The sequence below is a fragment of the Brugia malayi genome, assembly GCF_000002995.4.
Source record: "Brugia malayi strain FR3 genome assembly, contig: Bm_v4_ChrX_scaffold_001, whole genome shotgun sequence".
Taxonomy (NCBI): Eukaryota; Metazoa; Nematoda; class Chromadorea; order Rhabditida; family Onchocercidae; genus Brugia; species Brugia malayi.
In genome coordinates this window covers 7590030-7604062 of record NW_025062479.1, presented here as the reverse complement: position 1 = coordinate 7604062, position 14033 = coordinate 7590030, and the positions used below count along the sequence as shown (strand labels likewise).

At 34.4% G+C, this 14033-nt stretch overlaps 4 protein-coding genes across 5 annotated transcripts; 2 read left to right on the top strand and 2 right to left on the bottom strand.

The window, feature by feature from the left end:
• Positions 1 to 482: 482 nt before the first annotated feature.
• On the bottom strand, positions 483 to 5930 carry Bma-unc-115 (Uncharacterized protein; the record flags this gene model as incomplete). 2 transcript variants are annotated; one of them, XM_043074003.1, is made up of 12 exons in its annotated part: positions 483 to 793; positions 1103 to 1315; positions 1417 to 1514; positions 1610 to 1802; positions 2296 to 2463; positions 2596 to 2655; positions 2769 to 2931; positions 3381 to 3524; positions 3740 to 3960; positions 4140 to 4370; positions 5303 to 5398; positions 5927 to 5930. In XM_043074003.1, 12 exons carry the CDS (start codon positions 5928 to 5930, stop codon positions 483 to 485), a joined length of 1902 nt encoding a protein of 633 aa, XP_042929937.1. The 2 variants fall into 2 exon arrangements, with proteins under 2 accessions (XP_042929937.1, XP_042929938.1); XM_043074004.1 differs by lacking the exons at positions 3740 to 3960; positions 4140 to 4370; positions 5303 to 5398; positions 5927 to 5930 and having other exon boundaries at positions 3381 to 3449.
• Positions 5931 to 6749: 819 nt separating this feature from the next.
• On the top strand, positions 6750 to 8292 carry Bm7198 (Uncharacterized protein; the record flags this gene model as incomplete). The annotated part of the gene is made up of 3 exons (XM_001898963.2): positions 6750 to 6804; positions 7064 to 7254; positions 8227 to 8292. 3 exons carry the CDS (start codon positions 6750 to 6752, stop codon positions 8290 to 8292), a joined length of 312 nt encoding a protein of 103 aa, XP_001898998.2.
• A 1308-nt stretch (positions 8293 to 9600) lies between these two features.
• Positions 9601 to 10149, top strand: Bm7201 (uncharacterized protein; the record flags this gene model as incomplete). Its single annotated transcript, XM_001898964.1, has 2 exons — positions 9601 to 9795; positions 9988 to 10149. 2 exons carry the CDS (start codon positions 9601 to 9603, stop codon positions 10147 to 10149), a joined length of 357 nt encoding a protein of 118 aa, XP_001898999.1.
• A 1488-nt stretch (positions 10150 to 11637) lies between these two features.
• Positions 11638 to 13322, bottom strand: Bm1282 (Uncharacterized protein; the record flags this gene model as incomplete). The annotated part of the gene is made up of 3 exons (XM_043074002.1): positions 11638 to 11788; positions 12085 to 12204; positions 13117 to 13322. 3 exons carry the CDS (start codon positions 13320 to 13322, stop codon positions 11638 to 11640), a joined length of 477 nt encoding a protein of 158 aa, XP_042929936.1.
• Positions 13323 to 14033: the final 711 nt, after the last annotated feature.

Sequence of the window (14033 nt, the reverse complement as noted above, 5' to 3'; positions counted from 1 at the left end):
CACTTCAGAGAAAATTAACGACTACAGGAAGGACATTTTTTTCAACCATTTTCTTAAGCTAATGATATACATCAAAACCAGTGCACAAAGAAATCAAAATTCTATAGAATGAAGAAGCAAACAACAATTCTGAATTAAAGCAAGTTTTTTGAATTAAAAAAATATATAACAACTCAAAAATTATTTAATTTCAACAGAGCATGAATAAAAATGTACTCACTACTCCAATAATTTTGAATTTTGGAAAAAGTTGGTCAAGTTACAGAATTCAAACTAATATTATAAAACTAGCACAGCAACCCTCAGAAATACGTAAAATGCAATCACCACAAACACACAAAAAAAAAAATCAATGATTTTAATAAACCACATTTGTCTAGCGCTGTAACCCAAAAGCCTAAGAAAAAACAAGACTTTCATAACCCTTTCTAAAAGAGAAAAAACCCCATCACTGGTTACTCACTGGTTACTAGATAAAAACTTTAGAAGAGTTTCGCTTTTCGTTTCAAATTAATTCTTTTCCACTCCGGTAACTTATAGAACTCAATAGGACTCATGTTGAACGTCTCTTCAAACTGGTTTCTGTTCAGATGCCGTTCTAGATGTGCGCGATCCACATCATCTGGTAATTTCTTGTTAGATGTTTGCAAAACGTTCAGCGGATAAATTTTTGCTGGTTTACTCATATCTGGCAATGAACTTCTCAAAGTACCACGACTCCCACCTGTACCAGCACCGTTTGTGGTACAAGTACGGTAGTCACCTGGCAAAGTACCACTACGTCCCAGCAATTCTGAAATGGGTACAAAATAGAGGAAAACCTAGAGACTAAAATAGAAACATTGCTAGATGTCTCTTCCTGTACTAAAAACTTGTAGGAAATCCAAGATGATTTACCGATTTTCGTAGAAGCTCATCGTCTGCAACCTAAGTAATAAACACATAAAGAGACTCATTCTCCAAGTTTTCAGAAGCAAATATTACAGTTATATCGCGAATATGAAAAGATAAGGTTTGGGAAACATCTCCCAACAAAATTCGTCAAATGTAAGTAAGTATCGATCTAAACTAGTGAAACTTAATTTCGAATACTTAAGCTTACGGTCAGAAAAGTGAGAGCTAATTGTCGTGTTGAGAACATCTAAGGAAACATTTTGCCCATAATGATAACCATCCGGTAGCGTAGCTGATCGACCAGTCATTTCGACGCATGCCCTCGGAATGTGGAAAAATGGTATTGATGTTGTCGCCGCTTTATCCGTTTGTCTCTGCCAATAAACCCATGGTTTCGGTCGATTCACATGACGAGAAGGAGCTAAAAAACTTATGACTTTTTCAAAAACGAGTTTCTGGAAAGAAGTTTTTTAATTTATAACAGACTAAGACTAGAAAAAGCACTAGCAAATACAAGCATACATGCATTTACTGGAGTGTCATAACGAAATCGCAAGTGAGGCATCTTCTTGGCAGATGGTGTACGGCTTGCATTTCTTGGATCCCAGTGCAGAGGCAATCTCAAATGATAATGGTAATTATATCTATTATGCAGTTATTAAGAGAAAATAGGAAGGCAGAGCAAACTTTAAGCAAACCGATGTGGAAAGATAACCTTTGTTTCTTATGCACTTCTTCGAGATTTTGCTTAATAACACGAGCAATTGACGAATCTTTGTCATAAGTATCTAACTGCTCCACTGCTCGCCGTAACTTCTCGTCATTAATTCGATTTGACTCTTCATAATCATCTTCATCATCGTCATCATCATTTTCAACAGATGACCATGAAAGGTGGCGTTTAACATCTTAAACGAGGTATTTAACTAAAAATCAGTAAAAACAATGCATGGAATTTGCTTCCACTCAGTCAAAACTTAGTAAGTATTAAGAAGAGCATTTTCCCCATATTCTGGCAGGTCGATTCAGATTCAGAACATATTTTTCAATAAAAAAAAAAAAAAAAACTACAGTCAGCACAAACAAAAATAAACGGTTCAAACGATTAAGGCCTAAGTAAATGCAAAGTCGTAAACATTTTTTTGAGCGAGAAGAAAGAGGAAAAGCAATGTCTTCTACACAAAAAAAGTCTGCAAAAGTCACGGCTAATCAATTTTAGTTTTCCTCCTGGATACTTGCTCTAGACATCAGTTTACACTTTATTTCTAAACTTCTTACTTGAGTAAAACGACTTTTTCAGCTATAACAAAAACTTCGTAATCATCGAACTGTTACTAGATCTTATCAAATCTTCAAAAAAAAAGAAAAAAAAATCGTCACTAATTCAATACGAAAACAAACCGTCCAGTGCATAAGGGTATGGTGGCGCTGGAAAGTCCGCTCGCTCAATTGGTGGGACAATACCAGGTTCCGGAGCATGCCCAGCCGGATAATGGGCCATCTCAATCGGTTCTTCATTATCCATATGCGGTGATCGTGGACGTGGAGCACTTTTTTCGAGATCTTCCGCTTAAACATAAATTTCAAATTATAAGTGATTTCGACCCTTTTTAACGCAAGCAATAAAAAATATAAAAAGTAATATGAAGTTTTCTTATAACGTGCTTTAAAATTCCAGCCAAGAAAGAAAATAAAACTCACTTAACCGTTGCATTCCTGTTTTCAACATTGAAAGCCGTGATTTCCGGATTTTAATTGGACCTGGAAAATAACGATCAAGAAAATACCTTTTATTTCATGCAGCACAAAGTTACAGAAATTCTAACTAACCGCAAAAATAGCTCCACGATCTGATTCAAATCAAGCATAATTACCCTGAGGAGTATGAAACTGCGCAAGCTGTGGTGGATGGGGTGGGATCGGTTGCTTCAAATACGTTTGCTCAGCCTCTGGCAATAGATACATGTATGTCAAATGTTGGCCAAAATGCGAATGATATTTTGGTTCCTCACGAGCATCATTTAGTAGACCTGTTAACTGGAAATATGGGCATCAAACCAAGTACACAAACTCACAGTAATTTAGAATAGTTGTTCAAGGCGAAAATATTATGCTATTTTATTTGGTTTCCAAGATATGACAAGCAAAGATCAGTAGTTACGTCCAGTATATTGTAGTTATAATAAAAGTGCAGGAAGTAAGCATCAAATCGATTATTAAAGATTATTTTCCCTTCTGGAAAAAAGAATATCTTAATTTGTGTTTTCGGACGCACGAAATGACCAATTCTGGAAACTTTCCAGCTTTTTTTTGTTTGCAAGGAAAAAGGTCCCATATCCCATAATAACATTACACATATGAAACCGAAGCAAGATGAAAAAGGATGCTATGCTCGTCCGCTATAAGTGTTAATTTAACTCATAAAATTCCACCTGCAAATAATCCAAGTCACTGACATAAGTACAAAACATATCAAAATAACATACTGCAATACTTTCTGTCACTTTAGTCTGCTCGCAACCTGGATGCCAAATTTCATCACCCTGCATGTACATTTCCTCTCCATCACCAAAGCGTTCACCGCAACGTGAACAACGAGCACAAGTCGGGTGAAACTTGTAACCTCCAGCCTAAAGCTGTTATTGATATTTGAAAATTTGTAAATCTGAATGTAATCTTCAATATATTTTCACACACAAACGAACCAGCTTTTTTAAACTACATTACGTTACACTTCGCGATTATAAAATGGTCTAAGTATCAAACACCAATGAAATCTGAAAACCATCTAATGCACAGAATACACATATTTCAAAACAATTTAAAAGTCCGCTAAACTACACACTTGCAATACTTTCCCAGCAATGTACTTATCACATTCATAGCACCGGACACCATATTTCGTATTATAATCTCGAATACAAAGTGGTTTGCCATCATGTGTCATGTATTCGCCTTGTAAAATGGTAGTGCATTCAGAACATTTAAAACACCAAACATGCCACTGTTCTCCAAGTGCCAGCAACACCTGACCACTCTGCAGTGGCTGTCCGCAAGATGCACATCCTGAAAAGCTTTGAAATTTGATCTGGTATTCGCACCAACCACAATACCGATCTTGATATGCACAATAAAATTGATCACACTCGAGGAAGACCAAAAACGTGAGGCAACAAGCACATACAACAATAAATCAAAAGCAAAGGCATCAAAAGTTAAAGCAATTCTAAATTAAACCACGACACCTGCAGCAGAAACTTGACGAATATCTGCAGGAGAGATGAGAGGAGGTGATGGTTGACCTGGCGGGATAATCGGAGAAGCTGGTGATAAGGAAGTTTCGTCAGCATGTTTTAGATTTTGTTGTTCAGCTTTCACTTTCAAAGGCACAGATAATGCTCGAAAATCTTCGGCACACAAAAACTGTCCTTCTGAACCCGTGTAATAGCCAGTTTCCCTCAATGATCTTGAACACTCTAAAAATATTTTTCTTACTTCGTTCGTAAAAGAATAGTAAAGAAACTACGATGCTGAAAGAAAGTCACATGAACTGATTTGATATTCAAATAAATTCAAATAAAACTGGAGAGAATAATGTAACACATGAACCACAAACAGTGATGAAATTCTATTTTCATGATTTAGAACAAACAAAACAAGGAGTGCTATGAAAACTTCAAAGAACACACTAAAATATTTTAACCGGCAATCCAACTTCTCATAAATCCCTTCATTTCATACTTACTTAAATCTTCTGGATGATTTATCTCAAATAGAATAATTCAAAAAATGACATTAAGTCATTTAGAAAATGGTAGACAACAAATAGGTGAAATGTTGAGAGACGAAATGAAAAAAGAACTACTTAAAAAGAATTAGTCGATTCTATTATTCCTTCGGAAAATAAAGGGATGTCTTTCCGTCCATTTGCGTGCACTACAAATCTCCAAGAAAAACTTTAGTCTCAAAACAAACAAACAGACTGGAACATATTTCCTACAGGCTACTCATTTCAAGCAATTTCAAATGAATTTACATCTGTACATGCAACCTCACCACTTATTATGAAAGAGCTGCTTCTGCCTAGAAATTAAATCGCCTCTAAAAAAAAAAGTGAAGAATGCAGCTATAAGCAACTAAGTTTCTTGTCGACGGTATTTTTATATTTGTGACCAAAAAATGAATAACTGAAGAATTATTGCACTTTTAGAGTCGACAACCTCAATTTTGTTAAACAAAATATTGAAAGCGAGCGTTTAATCAAGAACTTCTACAAAAAAGAGGAAAAAAAAAGAATCCGAGAATCTGAAGTTCAGGAAATCTACTTCGTCCCACACTCTCCAGTGTGAACAATTTAGATGTAGCAAATATTTCGTGTTACTAAAACAGATTGATTCTAATGACTTACTCGCACATTTAAAACAAGAAATGTGAATATATTTCTCGCCATCTGCCTTTAAAATTTCGCCAATACATTTCTTTCTACATACGTAACACTTCTTTCCTGCAAAAGTAGTCGACATAACTTTCGTAATCCGTGCAAACGTATTATATGAAACAGTTAGGCATGCGGTTTAGTCTGGAATCCATTGAAGATATACACCCCCTTTTAATAATCCCACCATTTAAAATAAAAGATCACTATTGAAATTTGTTTAGCTACTTTAACAGAAACACATCACTCAGATGATAGCTGATGGCAATTTACAGACCACCGTAGCTGAAAGCAAACCGATCATTCTCAACATAACAGAGATAATCAGTGTCTCGAATTATGAAATAAATTAGAAGACAGGAAGAAAGGAAAGTATAAATGAACCAAGTGATAACCTCACCAATTCATGTCTTGCTCTTCGATGCAATTGCAATATAAGAGAAACATAATATTAAATTTATTAATTCCTCTGCCAAGACTGTACCATTTTCTCAGAAAATAAGGAGAAAATGGGAATCTATAGGTGGTAATTGTTAACATCTCTAGTTTGAACGTTTGACTATCAATTATTACCATTTGAAAAAAAAACTGACTAACCCATTGCGACACACAGACAGCCGAGCCACTCACCCACTACTCACTCCACTGGATGAATAGATAGATCACTTGGGTATCGAACTGTGTGAGGATGCGATGTGGAATGAGCACTGCAGTTGCAGTGGCAGTAGCATAGTTGCAGAGGCCAAGCAACATAACCTAGTGTGGAAGAGGGCGGCGCAGAGGTGCACACTGAGAGTGCTCAAAAATCGATCAATGGATGTTGTTGGTTGGTGTAGACGAGCAGCAGGCGGTGGTTGTTAACCAGGACAAAACGATTTCTGGTAATAGGACAGCTGAGCAGTGCTAGAACTCGTCGAAGACAGTGGGGATTTTGGCATATCAGTGCTACGGTAGGTTTAGCAGCTGTCCACTCTCGGATGATTGTGGGAGTAATGGGACACAAAATTGTGCCCGAGGAAGAGCAGTTCCGGGTTCTTCTGTTCTGCTGTCTATGCAGTGGACGGGACACATTTAAGAATATCTTTCGCGGGCCGTAAATTCACTTTCTTTTGCACTTTCAGTTGTTCATATTATCCGCTCGCCCTTCCGTTTTAATGCAGTAGTTCGACGGAGCGAGGTCAAATTATTTGAAAAACAATACTAAGTTTCTTTGGGAACTTTGGAACTAGGCCTTCCTAATATCAGAATGAGAATAATTTTATCTTTTGGCGCTTAATTTATTCGAATTAACTTGAATTGCCGGCATATGTTTTAACTTCTATTGTCATTTCTTTGAATTTGATTCTTTCTTTGTTTATGCTCCTTTTTCAGTCATACAGATTGGTTGGTTGCGGTGATTTTATTCCAGATGAAATAGATAATGACAAACGCTGGTTGTGGGAAGAAAAGGAAAAGTGCCCTCTTCGTATGCTTAGGTGAGCGCATATTTTTGCACAACTTCATAAATACATTACAGTAAGAGATAAACTCAAGGCCTATATTAAAGCGACTCATCTTGAGAACTGCTCATTTGACATTCTTTAAAAAAGAGTCAGAAGAAGATAGCAGTGATGGCGTACACTCGTTATCTGCTGACAATAGTGCACAATTCATTCCGTTTCTCTTCATAAACGAATTTTGAAAAAATAAGTGTTGCTGACTTGTTACCACATCGAAACTGAACTCTTAGTACAGGCAATATTTGTCGATCACCAATGGCTGAAGGAATTTGTTTGGATCTCATCAAGAAGAAAGGTCTTGAAGATAAATGGATTGTGGATAGTGCTGCAGTTGCCAGTTTTCATATTGGTAAATCTCCGGATAAAAGAGCGATGGCAACATTAGCAAGACATGGGATTAAAGATTACGAACATAAAGTTCGCCAGGTTTGTTCTGGTTTATTTTATTTATTTCTCCTTTATTATTTTATTTTCAAGACATCTATAAGGGAGAAAAGGAAACTTGTACGCTAAATTTACGGTTCTTATGTAAAAATTATATTTTTTGATATAAGATGGTGTGTAGCTTAGGGTCGAATTGAATTTTCATATGCTTCCTTGTTTGTTATTGTAGTTGGTATAGACAAATACATTGAGTGAAAGATCTGTTATAACGATTTTACTCGCTAGTAGCTAACAACACGGTACACAAGTATTAATCTTTAGCAACAATAAACTGATAATTTCGTAGAATGTATACGAATGAGGTGAAGAAAATGAATAAATTGATGGTGAATTTGAAATTTTAAATAAACCGAACTGAATGAGTGTGAGAGAGCAGCAGCGGAACCATAATTTGCTGGTACGAAAAACTGAATGAAATAAAGGATTTAAGCTCTTATATAGTGGGCAAACTGATTTGCAACAAGCGCATGATTATTTGAGTAAAGAGCTATCAGATCATTCTTACTCTTTATTTAGTAAGAGATGGGTTTTAATATTGTCAGTTACTCCAAGAATGACTATTAAATTAGAAAACTTTTACAATATTTCGGCATTGCAAGCAAATTTTATTTGGAACAAAGCAATAGTTTTTAACATTAAAAAGTGCACATACCCTTTACTAAGAGTTGAAAATTTCTAGACAATCAAATAATCTCAGCAACAATGGGAAGGTGAATATTGGAATGATGATTGCTCAAATGAGATGCAATTTGAAATAGTTTTGATTTTTTCTTTTGTGTAGTAAATCTAGTGGGAATTCCTTTGAAGTTTTATATTTCTCTAAAGAATGTTCAATTAAGAAAATTTTAAGAAGATTATGGATTAATACAATTTTATTTGATATATTTGTAAGTTATTTGGATGTTCGCGGGATTTATTTCGAGTTTCATGACAGTGACTGACTCAGACTTTCAGGTGACTGACTCTGACTTTCGTGATTTTGACTATATATTTGGTATGGACGAAGAAAACATTGAGTAAGTTTAATACTTTTGCTGAGGAACAGTTGTATGCCGCAAAGCAGGTTGGAGGGAAAAGAGGTAGGAAAGCGATTCGAATCATAAGGAATAAAAATTATTTAGAGGAATACCCGTTCTTTGTGCTTTCTTTAAGAATCCCCACAACACCAACTTTATGCAAATAAATTTTTGAAGTTTTTCACGTGCTATATTTATATGATCTTTTTCGAACTTATCTCTTTGCGATAAACATGAATAGCAAGTAATATGAGTAACGCTTTAATTTTTGTTTTTCTTTAATTTGGACATTTCATTTGTGCATATTTATTATCCTTGTTACTTCCTCAGAGATCTGATGAATTTACGAAGAAATGTAAAAACCAAATCAGTTGTCGAATATCTAGGCAGGTATGATCCGGACGGTGTTTTAATCGTACCGGACCCGTTTTATAGTCATGGGATGCAAATGTTTGAGAAGGTAATTTACTAATTTTTCATTCATAGTTCTATTTGAGCGTTTATTATTGTATCATGGTATCCATGTGTCAGTTGTAATTTAGGTTTTTAAGCAAAGACAAGTTCTATAAAAAATGGCTAATTTGTTTCGGACTGCTGTTATTAATTATATTTTCAGGTTTACGAACAGTGTTTGAGGTGTTGCAGAGCATTTCTAGAAAAAACTCATAGTCCGTTGGCTTAACATTGTGAAAAAATGCCCATATCTTTTGTTTTCGTGCTTATTAATTTATCTGATTTTCATATGTTATTCGCATAATTGAATGAGTTGCAGCGTATTTGACCGCTGTTTTTTATTTATGTGCAATTCATTTGTGGAAATTTTTCTTTTTTTGATAAAAGAATGTGGATCCAATATAGATACTATTTTTATGGGCGTCATTCTTAAATTAATTTGGACAACTATTTTGAAAAAGTAAGCCTTTCGGTTTCAAAGTTGACGTTCTAAAAATTTTATCTGTCATATGTCACCATGTGATTTCTTATTATTACTTTACTTTCTGTTACTTTCCATTCAATCCAAATAAATTCTGTGCTAGATTTTTGATGTCTAGTACATTTCTTGTTTAGTTAATTTTTATACCGATTTTATTTTTTATTTATGGAATGTGCCGTTACCGTGGAAGGTGATCTCTTTCATCGTCGGTTGTTTTTTGCGCTTGTTAAAAACTCTTCAATGATGATTAGTTATAACTGTAGGTTGACAACTTGTGAAATCTTCAATTTTGAAAGTAGTGATGTCCTGAAATGATCTAGTACTAGCTTACGTGAGTCGTTTAATTGACACTACTTTCCACACAGTTATCTACAGAAAATGCCTGGTTTCGATTCAAGGATAATGTATCTGGTAATGAGGTCTGATCTTATCACCGATTTGAAATGGTCGATTGGTGCAGTTGTAGCGCAAGCTGCACATGCGGCAACTGCATGCGTATGGACATTTCGTGAAGATAATGAAGTAATGGAATACATGAAAGATATTTCTCACTTGAGAAAGGTTACACTAAAGGTAACATTTCATTTATGTCACAACAAAACGCTCTTGTCTCTTTGGCGAGTTGCATACAGTGTTCTCGTCTACATATTTATGGTTTTGATCGTTGGTTTGTACTGTCAATTGTGCTTTCAGTTTATTTTATCCTTCATTATGCGTAGAATAATAAACATTTCAAACACTAAATAATAAAATGAAATTATATAGGTATCGAACGAAAGTGAATTGCGAAATGTCGAGAAGAGGCTACAGGACAGTAACGTTGATTATTATTTATGGACGGAAGACAGTATGGCCGTGTGCATTGCCCTCAAACCGCAATTCAGAAGTTCTGTTGAACAACATGTTAAACATTTGAAACTCTTTTAAGTAACATACTTCAATCTTCAGTTGACCATATCATACTGTGTTATTTTTTTTCCGCTAAAGTTTCAACTGTTCTTTGTTAAATATGAAAGTGAAGAGCATCTACCGAAAATTCTCATTTTTAAAATTAAATAAGTGGATCAAATAACTCTATTAAAGGGAAAAAATTTCTAAATAAAAATCGTTTCGTTTTTTAACTTATGGACTGTATTCATTCTTCGGGAACAACCCTCTCACAGAATACTTTTGGTACTTTTCTTGAATAAGCTTAATTTAGCGGAAATCTACTTCGATATCTACTGAGAACGTAACATCAAATAAATGTAATAAATAATTTGAGCTTCTGTTTGATTTTTCTTGGAAGTTGTGTGAAGTGCTTTTAGTGCTCAAAATTTTATGAATTGAATCTTCGTCGTTTTAACAAAATCGCATCGTACTCAACAGGTATTTAACGTTTCGGTTTAAGCTGCCGAATTCATTGGTTTTTATTTATCATTAAGAGAATGTGCAAACTTCTTTAGTTCTTTTGCAGAGATTGTTGGCTTTTGTCTCCTATGACTGCTTAAAAATTTTTGTAAATAAAAATAATTCCTAATGTCATACCTTCTGCCGCACTCATCAGCGTCACCTTCCGTTATTTACCCTTGACATTTTTCCGGAAAGAACTATTGTGCATCGGTATTCAAGTAAGAATTTACGCTTTTTTCCAGTTTTTGCACACGATTTACTTGACAGAGTTTTTATAGTTCATTTTGAAAAGTATTACAGGAATCTACTAGAAAACATATTTCAAATTAAAATTCACTAACAGTACTCCTCTATTTTCTACTTTCTCACCTAACATCAACAAAATACAAGTTATGAATGAACAGAAGAAACTAGAAAAAATAAAGACGATTTTTGAAAGTATGAGCTAACTGTATTTGTCAGTCCATAAAAAGATCCGATACGAACATAATTTAGCCAACCAAAATTTGCTTAATTCTCGTAGCTCGCACCTGTTAGAAATACTGAAGTAGCACATGTTCGAAATATTACACATGATACAAATATCACAATTTAAATTGAGCATTTTAAATATTGTCGTTGTTTTAACGGACTTGTTATGGAAGAACAGAATAAATTATCAAACTCGCCGGATTCATGCAGTCTTACATTTCAAAACAGCAAGAGATATTAAGAATAAGTTTCTTCGCATCTGAACATATTTTTCTAATTATTAATCATTTTTAAATATCAATTTCAGGTGCACCGTTGTAAGAAGCTAATTCTTGACTGCTTATTTAAACTTTTGATTCTATAAAAATTTTGGAGGGATTGTTTTTACCATTAAAGATGGGATGCATGAAAAAAATTGAAATGACAAGTGTTAAAGCTTAAACATATCTGAATTTGCAAAGTTCAAAAAATTCCGAAGAGGCATATCCCAATTTTTCATGCCAATAAATTAACAAACAAATAGAAAAAGGCTAACAAAGGAGATGAGAGAAATTAACACAGGTGGCAGTAATAATTAAAGGCAACGACAACCACGGTGGCAGCTCCAACTGCTAGTGGTACACCAACCAGAAGTATTGTAAGGAAAGATGTACGAGTAGATAATGGAGCATCTGGTTGCGGATGTAATGGATTTGAATCTACGCTGAAATCTTCGCAAATATTACATTCCAAAACTGCATTGAAACTTCTAGATCAAAATATATTATTGGTTATAAAAAGAGACGGTGATTTTACGATTCTAAAAAAGTTATCAAGGTTATTTGTTATTTTCAAAAGTTCTCTTTTATATTCGAAGTTTAGTTGAATTTTTTTTCATCCTGATAGCTGGACTTTCATTACTTCCTTATTAGTTTCGTTAACATCGCTATTATTCTGTCATTTAATTTCTGGTATTTGCATAAACGGATAATTAGAGACTTCAAAAATTTCGTTGCTTACCTATGTATCCGACTAAAAATGAGAGAACCACTGGGCACTTCATCTTCATGTTTAGCACTACTCCTGAGATATGAAAATGTATTACACAGAGGTTTATCGCAAGCGCACAAATGAAGCCACCTGAAGACAGTAAGTTGGTAATTTAGGGTGCAAATTTTCTTTAGTTTGAGAAATAAAAACTGCAAATCTATAAGACTTTACTGTATTTCTTACAGTATGCAATTTCTTTTCTTGTAAAAATCATCTATCTAATTTTTGCTATCTATGGGATGATAATTTAATTACATTGTCATTGTCAAAGCACACGATTGCATTGTCAGAGCTACACGAATTAACAAAAACTGAAAGTGAACGAAATATTAGAATACTATAAATCTGGCTATTGAAACTATGAACACTCCAGGAAGATGTGGATTACAGCACATGATCAAACAGTTGTTACAGTTATTTTCCTTGATAGGATGAAAATCGTCGTATTACTACAGATCTACCGACAACAGGAATATAGTGTAGTAGATGTTGGCTCAAACCTGATATCATATTGGTATAAGGCACTAATACTTAGCAAATTTAAGTCCAGTGGAACAAGTGGTCAGATAAAAATATAGTCCAAATGCTGATGTGTGTTATTAAACGCAAGAAAGTTTCTGGAATACGAATTCATATAAAAACAATGTATCTATTGTGTATTTTGTTCTTTCATCTCATGTATAAATCTAACAAAATGCGTAGCACACTGAACATACAAATGCTAGATAGCTGAGGCCTTCCCATTCAGTACAATTTTAAAAAAAGTATGAAATGCTACTCATTTCAGTAGCGGAACGTATAATTCACAATACAATGTGTGCTAGCACTCTGTCAACATCAATAGCATGGGAATGTTGAAATCTACATTTCAAGTCCATTACTTATTTTCGATGATAAACAACATTACCTCTTTTATTGATCTTGAATGCTTCATAAATATTTTTGCACTTTCACTTTGTCTTTCGCATCTTTCGTTTAAGTGAAGAAAGAAAACAAACAAACCTCCCGACATTTCTTCGGCAGCCAATCATCTCGGTACCACATGTTCGAATAACCGAATTGGAACTTTTGACTATTCCAACCAAGCATATGGTACTTTCACATACACCATACGGCACACAATGATCGTCCGTACAGTAGCATTTCACTGCACAGACAATCGTTGTTGAAATTGGAAGCAAGTAAGCAAAAATCGATGGAAGGTGCATAACGCACCCGCGAATCACTGGACCGCTTCAGCGACAAAATGCTGTGTGCTTATGTCTCAACCTTATACCTTCTTCAGTAAAAGATATCGAGTACAGTACACTTTCGTAGTGATCTTCCAGTAATAATCACTTACTGGCCACTTTCATAGTTTATCATCCATGCTATTTAATTCTTTTTGGCAGCATTAATACACTAGTTCCTTTGGAATAACAACATGTATGGAACGAGGTACCTAAAATAACACATTTCTGAGTTTCAAACTGTTATGAGATAAAATATTATGAACGAAACTTTTTCTAAAGCATCTAATTGGTACCAAATCATCTTCGTCTTTAATACACTAGAAGATCAAATAATCATCATTATTACATAGTCTTAAGAAAATTTCCGAATACCTGAACTTTTATTTGCGCTTTTATTAAGCTTTTTTACATTTAAGCTTTTATGGCAGTCCGAAGTATCCAAAAATTAAAAATAGTAGCAACTGAAGAATCAAATTATCTATTTGCAAAATACTTTGACACCAAATTAACCTCAATGATTACGTCTTGTTTCCTATGAATTATAAGATGAGAGCGCTGCTTAACTAAGACCTCAATTTAAGAATTTAGCTTCAATGATCCATTATTTAGAAAAATCTGATAACCAGAACTTTCGCAGTACAGGGTCAATCACAAAAGTAAGATTTATTGTGATAAATGTCGAAAGCA